Source organism: Gymnoscopelus braueri, assembly GCF_963280865.1.
Source record: "Gymnoscopelus braueri genome assembly, chromosome: 22".
Classification (NCBI taxonomy): domain Eukaryota; kingdom Metazoa; phylum Chordata; class Actinopteri; order Myctophiformes; family Myctophidae; genus Gymnoscopelus; species Gymnoscopelus braueri.
In genome coordinates, this window is record NC_137624.1 from 2421109 (window position 1) to 2429149 (window position 8041).

At 37.9% G+C, this 8041-nt stretch overlaps 1 protein-coding gene across 1 annotated transcript in view; it reads left to right on the forward strand.

Annotated features, from left to right (window-relative positions):
• Positions 1–2999: 2999 nt before the first annotated feature.
• The window catches only part of lhx5 (LIM homeobox 5), a gene marked incomplete at both ends in the record, with an annotated part of 23954 nt that continues 18912 nt past the window's right edge, over positions 3000–8041 (forward strand). Inside the window, one exon of the mRNA XM_080419271.1 lies at positions 3000–3172. Coding sequence (XP_080275397.1) covers positions 3000–3172 — 173 coding nt within the window. The remainder of the gene's footprint in view (positions 3173–8041) is intronic.

Consider the following 8041-nt stretch of genomic DNA (forward strand, 5'->3'; position numbering starts at 1 on the left):
TCGTCTAAGCAGTGATGAAAAGTGAGGACAATTTGGTGAGATTAATTTCTCCTCAATCAAGGATTTATTTACTTACATTTGAAATGTGGATGTTGACGCATTATAAGTGATTAAGAGATGTCAATGGAAAGGTTTTTACATTCAAATGTAGGATTTACATGAGCCTATAATTACATGTTTTTTTTTTGTTTGTTTTTTTACTTATTTGTAATCTGCGTCGCATTTCCAACTGTTATCTTGACGTGCGTTAATGGCCTATTGAGGAAAATTCACATCCAGCAGCTATTGAACATAGAATCATTATAAGTGTTGAAACAAAGATCGTGCTTTTAAACAAGTCCCTCCTCTCTTCAAACACAAATTAGAGGGACTGTGGCGTGTTTGCTTTTGCGGCAAACTAACACACAACCCAAGTTGTGAGTAAATATTGAAATTCGCCATGGATTGTCAACGCAGCAGGGAGTCCAGAGTGTGTTCTATAGTATTGATGAGGGGAGAGAGAGAGTTAATCCAATGCATTTCCCTGTAAATAGATTTAGAATTCTGCATGTGAAAAGACACAGCCCCCCCCCCCACCCCACACACACACACACACACACACACACACACACACACACACACACACACACACACACACACAGACACAGACACAGACACACACACACACACACACACACACACACACACACACACACACACACACACACACACACACACACACACACACACACACACACACACACACACACACACACACACACACACACACACACAAACACACACACACACATACACACAGGCATCGAGCCAAGGTTTTTTTTTTCCCTTGTCATATAAAGCAGTGGTTGCTTTTTCATTTCGAGGACCCCCAGTTTGGTATGCATTAGGGGGCCAATGGTTCTCAAACTTTTTCATGTCAAGGACCCCCAAAACGCTATGTATTTGGCTGCGGACCCCCATCTCAAAATGTTTTGTTACAAATGTTGTCTTTTAAAAATATATGTATTCATTGGTTTGCGCACATTTTCACGATTTTTCAAAAATAGCATTATCTGCAAGCTCATAGAGTGGCACTCGGTGCAGCGCTATGAGCTTGTAGCCTATCTGCTATTTTTGAATAGCCAAATTAACTCTGAGAGTGTACAAATGGTCATTTGTTTACAGACTGCATGTTGTGTTCCTAACTGTCAATCATTTAGCCATGGGGACGCCCTGGAACCCCCTCGAGGACCCCTGAGGGTCCCCGGGCCCCACTTTGAGAACCACTGATATTAAGGCTATTAACGTGGTTATATATAGCTCACAATGCGTTGCATTGTTGTGGGCTTGTAGATCGGTTATACGGGCGTGCATGTGGTGACACCAACTGTCCGTAGGCTACGGCGGAGTTAAGCAGCTCTCCCATCGCATGAAAAATCCCAACGAGCCATAATGTCACACTTATTATGAAGGCACTGGAAGTTTGACATCCCTGATAAAGATCCAAGAGAAATCAAACCACATCCATTTGTGCATTCATTTATAAAACTATATATATATATATATATATATATATATATATATATATATATATATATATATATATATATATATATACATACACACACACACACATATACACACACATAAATAAGAGAGAGCTTGTAGATTTTTGTGACCCAAAAACCCCCAAAATAGTATTTGAAAAAAACAACCAATCTAGAGCTGCTATTTAAAAAATATATAATCTTGGTACAAAATTAATGTGAAAATTGGAATATACACAAATCGTGTCATCTTGTCCCTGGCAGAGAATATTTTCAGATGGGTGTCTGCGGACAAATAGGCTACATAATAGTTTTGGGGGTCCTTGACATGAAAACGTTTGAGCACTATATGGTCTAAAAATGGCCTATAGCAGAAATCCTCCGGATCATAACACGGTCTAAATTATTTATTTTCCCGTATTATTATCAGGGCCCTGCCTGTTTCCATTTCCATTGGAAGTCCTATATAGCCTGCTTGCACTTGGAGGAGGAGGAGGATACAGCTATAAAAATGTGTAACCATGGTTACCGGGCTCCGATTGGCTGCCGGGCCACGGGAATTAACGGCCCAAACGTCATCCAATCTGAATACGAGATGATGCCCGCTTGTCCCTCCTCCAGCACGCGCGGCGCGCACACCCCGTCGATGGTGACAACAACCCACCGAAAACACAACCCCAAACCCCTGGACCCCCAAAGTGGCGACGATGCGCGACCAGAACAACACAACAAGAGTGGATAAAAAAAAAACAATGTTTTCTAATGTTATTCTATAGGATTTATACAATTATAATACATGTGTTGCGTTGTTTTTTCCTTCATCCTGGATGGTGACAAGTACCAGAACTGGACCGTATAGGAATCATTCCAGGAATTTATTCTTTCTGTTTTTTAAGGAGCTTTTTTTCTTTATCTCCACTTGTTGTTGTTTCTCCCCGGAGCTATAAGCCCGTTGTTCAGCGGTTCTCCTTGCTGTCCCAGTCCGGGCATCAGTGTGTGGTTTGCGGGGAACATTCATTGATTCAGCGGGTTGTTTCCTCCGAGCAACAGTGTGTGTGTGTGTGTGTGTGTGTTTTCTGGGAGGAACGGTACATTTAAGCGGTGTTCCTTGCTGGTCCCAAGCCCCGAGCAACAGCGTGGGTTTTCTGGGAGGAACGGTACATTTAAGCGGTGTTCCTCGCTGGTCCCAAGCCGAGCATCAGTTTGTGTTTTCTGGGTGGAACGGTACATTTAAGCGGTGTTTCTCGCTGGTCCCAAATCCCGAGCAACAGCGTGGGTTTTCCGGGGAACATATCAGCGGTGTGTGTGTGTGTGTGTGTGTGTGTGTGTGTGTGTGTGTGTGTGTGTGTGTGTGTGTGTGTGTGTGTGTGTGTGTTTTCTGGGTTATTATTTTAACATTTCGGCGGTGCTCCTTGGAGGTCGATCCCCCGTGCCCCCCCTTGGGGTGCGTCAGCTGTGGGTTTCGCGGGGAACATGGTGGTCCAGTGCGCGGGCTGCGAGCGGCCCATCACGGACCGCTGGATGCTCAACGTGCTGGACAGAGCCTGGCACGCCAAGTGCGTGCGCTGCTGCGACTGCAGCGCGCACCTGACCGACAAGTGCTTCAGCAGGGACGGCAAGCTCTACTGCAAAATGGACTTCTTCAGGTAAAGAGTTATTTATTTTTTAGTTATCAATTTATGTATTTTTTAGCCCCTTTTTGCGCCCCAATTTAGTCGTTATTCCAATTGATTAAAGAGGTGGAGAGTTTTTAAACCCATTTTCTTGGGGACAGCATTAGGCCAAAAACAGACAGATCTAAAAGCCAAGATCTAGGCCAAAAAACAGCCAATCTACAAGCTGGGCTTGAAGATCTGGCTGTTTTTTGGAGAAGATAGTTGGTGTGTTGATTGCTTGATTGATTGATACTTTATTAACAGTTTGCCCCCAAAAAAGCACAGGAATTACAGTACTATGCAAAAGGGTGCTTAAAGGATTGAACCCAAGAAAGCACTATGGCCTGTTGTTTCCATTGGAGTCCTGTGTATTCAATTCATCGAATAAACCCCGTTTTCTGTGGGGACATTAGGCCAAAAACAGCGAGATCTACAAGCCCACAATGCCTTAAGGAAGGCGTTGTGAGCTTGTAGATCTAGCTGTTTTTGGTGAAGATATTTGGTGTGTTGAGGCTGAAAAAGCAGTCCGAGTTGCAACTCCAGGACCGTTTGAGGGCTACGAGTGACTAAGTGAAATATATAGCTGGATGTGCTCAAGTTTACTCCATAAATTATATTAATTCCTGCGTTTGTTACTAATTAGACCCTCTTATCCAGAATGACTCACACAACAAGCAAGGTAATCACATACATCAAATGCAGAGAGACAGTGATAGTGCCTCAGTAAACTCGGATCACAAGTAAAACCAAGAACCCAGCATCAGTCTAAACTATACTAGCAAAATATTAATAATATGTGCATTGAAACTGTAGGATACCAGGGGCAACAATGAACCTATAGCATCTTGACTAAACAATATACTTTCAAAAATAATAATCTGTACATTGAAACCAACAATGAACCGCAAGCTTCAGTCAAACAATACGGGCTCCTATCGAAATAGCAATCTGTACAATATTAATTGAATGTGCATTGACGCATGTCTCTTTTTCTTTTCAGCGAATTAATAACAACGGCTGTGCCTTAAAAAAACATACACATAAGCCTCGTCGTTTGCGTCTTATATGTATTAGTCTATATTTATTTAGTGTATTTAGGTTATATCATGATTTTCATAATAGGACTATGTTAATATGAATACAATGTCAACACGATGTTGTGTGTGTTTTAAAAAAACACAAACTCAGTTCATCTCACATTTTTGACACCCTATCTAAAGAAAGAAAAACCCTAACAACATTCCCAGAAATATTTTGCATATATACAAAATGCATATATCTATATAGATAATAAGGCAATATAAGGTTATTTATTTATATGTGAGAACATTCCGAAATGTGGCCTTGGCCCCCATCCGAAGGCTTCTCTTATTAGTTTTTTTTTGTTTTTCTATTTTCATCCAGGTTTAATTAAATTATCTAAACAAACACAACTGCCAAAAAAGGTTTAACTCACGTCGAATAATTTAAAACAATTGTTTTGTTTTTCACACCGTGAATTATCATGTTTTTCCCACTTCTATGCTGCATGTCACCTATTATTATAGTTGTTTCTGTGTGTAAATAGTTTAATGACATGCTGGGGCTTTTTTTTAAAAAGTCTTTGTGAGGACACAAGCCTGCTATTAGCCATGATATTTAAATGGTAGGAGCCATTAACAGTAATCACTCTAATGTGTCCATTTGTTGTGTAAGTAGAAGGGGGGGGGGGGGTCCGTGCATGTGAAAAGGAGACCGTGAAGTGATATTCTACCATTCTGACATTATATTAACATGTCGGGTGGAGACCTCACATGTCCAAAAGAAAACATACTTTTCAGTTTGAAGATAGCACGAACATATATATATATATATATATATATATATATATATATATATATATATATATATATATATATATATATATATATATACCTTGCAGTATGAAAATAGCAAAAAAATATACATTTCAGTATGAAAATAGCACAAAAGAAAACCTATTTTTGTGTGACAATGTATGACGAATTAGGGCAACGGAAAAAAACACAGAAAAAGTTAACATTATCGAGATAAGAGCTTTCTGCCCGACAGCAGCCGTATATGTTAATGTTGCCATTGTAACATTTACATGAGTGTTAATGTTGTTACCATTGTTTCTAACATTAACATTAGTGTTGCTGAAAAATAAATACGCCCCCCACCTCGACCCCATGGTCCTATATAGGCTATAGCCATGGTGGGCTTGCGTGTTAGCAGCCATTCAGCCTTTAGAAAAAACTCTACACATATTTGGAACCCCCCACCAGAAATCCTGCCTACAGAGAATAATGGATTTTATTTATAATAATAATAATAATATTAGTAATGGATTTTATTTATAATGCACTATACATTTACAGAGAATGATGATGAATTACTACAACAACTAAAGCAGTGGTATACGTGGGGATTTTGAGCCATTTAAATTTGTATTTGTTTTGTTTTGGAAGGCGGTTGCCACATCAAAAAATTATAAGTAAACACAATTGTCAGTGAGGGCCTCTTATCACTGCCAACAACAGGCCTATATGAATTGATGAATTGAATACTCAGGAGGACCACAATGGAAACAAGCCCTTATAGGGCCTTTTGTGTTATCATTTTTAGCATCATTGTATAATTGTACTGCTGTATAATATTTGCAAACTGTTAAAACACTATTCAATCAATCAATATATATTGCTGATGTTGGGTGGAATAACCTTCTATGTCCAAAATCCGTTCCTTTAAAAAATATATATATATATTTAGAAAATATATTTTAAAAAGTGAAAATATCTATTTTCACTAATGTTGTGGGACACCCTTGTTCGGTAGGGCGTTGGTTCTCAATGTGGGGTCCGGGGACCCCTAGGGGTCCTTGTCGGGGGGTACCAGGAGGTCCCCATGCAGCAACATTTGTCAATAAAGCGTCACAACCATTTTAACCCCTTTATCCATATACTTTGGCTATTAAAAAATAGCAGATCTACAAGCTCATAGCACGGCATCGAGTGCCGCGCTATGAGCTTGTAGATCTGCTATTTTTGAAAAATCGTGAACATTTGTGCAAATCTTTGAATATATATATTTCTAAAGCGAACATTTGTAACTCAAATCTTTGCTTCTGGGGGGTTCCTGGAACAACAAAAAGTTTGAGAACCACTGGCAGTATAGGGCATTCATTCATTTAGGAAAAACACAATACAAAGTTGAAATATGGAGATACAGATACAGGGTTTCTGGCTGACAGCAACAATATAATGACAGATTCAAATATAATATAACAGATTTGCATGCATAATATCATAGTAACAGAGTCATATAGTGCCAATGAGGCCGAAGTATTATTTACATCTGCAAAGATTGTGTGAAATAATGCATTTATATGGATATTTGTATGATCAAATGGAGTCAATCCTTTGGAGCATTAAGTGGGTGAAAGTGGATTAAAAATCATGATTTTCGTGCTCGGATGTCTGTGTGCTGTGTTTAATCCTGTATTATAACATCATATTGTAATACGTATTATTAATATGTATGTCCTTTATGCTGCAAAATGTGTTGATTGCCACTAATACGTTCTGTGATGGGGCTTGTTGTCAGAGCGGCTGCCATCAGAATGACGCACACACATGAGTGCATGCGCGCAAACACCCACGCGCGCGCGCTTGCACACGCACACACACACACACACACACACACACACACACACACACACACACACACACACACACACACACACACACACACACACACACACACACACACACACACACACGCACATCGCCGCTGCTTTAAGTGGCTTGGCGAAGCCTAATCAAATAATAAGTAGCTTATATATTGGACATTTTGGTTAATTTAAATAAATACTACATCAATACATAATAATAATAATAATAATAATAATAATAATAATGATAATAATAATAATAATAAGGGTAATAGTAATAATAATAATAATGATAATAATAATGATAATAATAATATTAATATTAATATTAATATTAATATTAATATTAATATTAATATTAATAAAAATTATTATTGTTATTGTTATTATTATTATTATTATTATTATTATTGTTATTACACTTATTATAATAATTGTAATTATTATCATTATTATTATAATCATTATTGTTATTGGTTTTGCCACCAGGACTATTGCACTGTTTCTTTTATTATTGTTTCTCACATCCATAATAGTAACTATAATCATATACATACAAAATATGACAGTAGGCTACGCATCATTAATAAGGACAAATATTTTTTAAACCTAAAACAAAAAATGTCAGGTTTTCAGGGTGATTGTTGATGTTATGTAGAATTATATTAATATCATGTGCAGTGAAATAGTGTTTTAGTTTTAGTGTAATAGTGTGTGAAATTTTATTTTATTATTAAAGCAGGTTATTTTTTAGTCAGAGTTCTGGTCATTACACAATCCTCAGTTATTCATGTATTCATTTGTAACTGTGAAAGAATACATTATATAACCAAACGGACTCTTGGGAGTTGGGGTCCATTTGGTTACTGTCATGGAGTTAAATGAACACTGATGAGTCTGACTTTACAGTTATGTAAAACTGACGTTTTAAGGATTATTACAGTATTATTCGGTTTTATATTTATATCCTGTTTTCTAATTATGTTTTCTAATGTTTCATATTTTCCAGACGTTTTTTGGTACATAACTCTCTTCAGAAACGGTCAACATTCGCAAAACAAGATTTTTTTTTTTTCTTTTTGTCATTCAGCGCAGCATCAGCAGCGATGTGTGGAAAAAGAAAAAAACGGACACGTTCCAGCTCCTCCTCGTCATAATTCATCAGTGTTTGTTTTGAAGGCCTTGTAGAG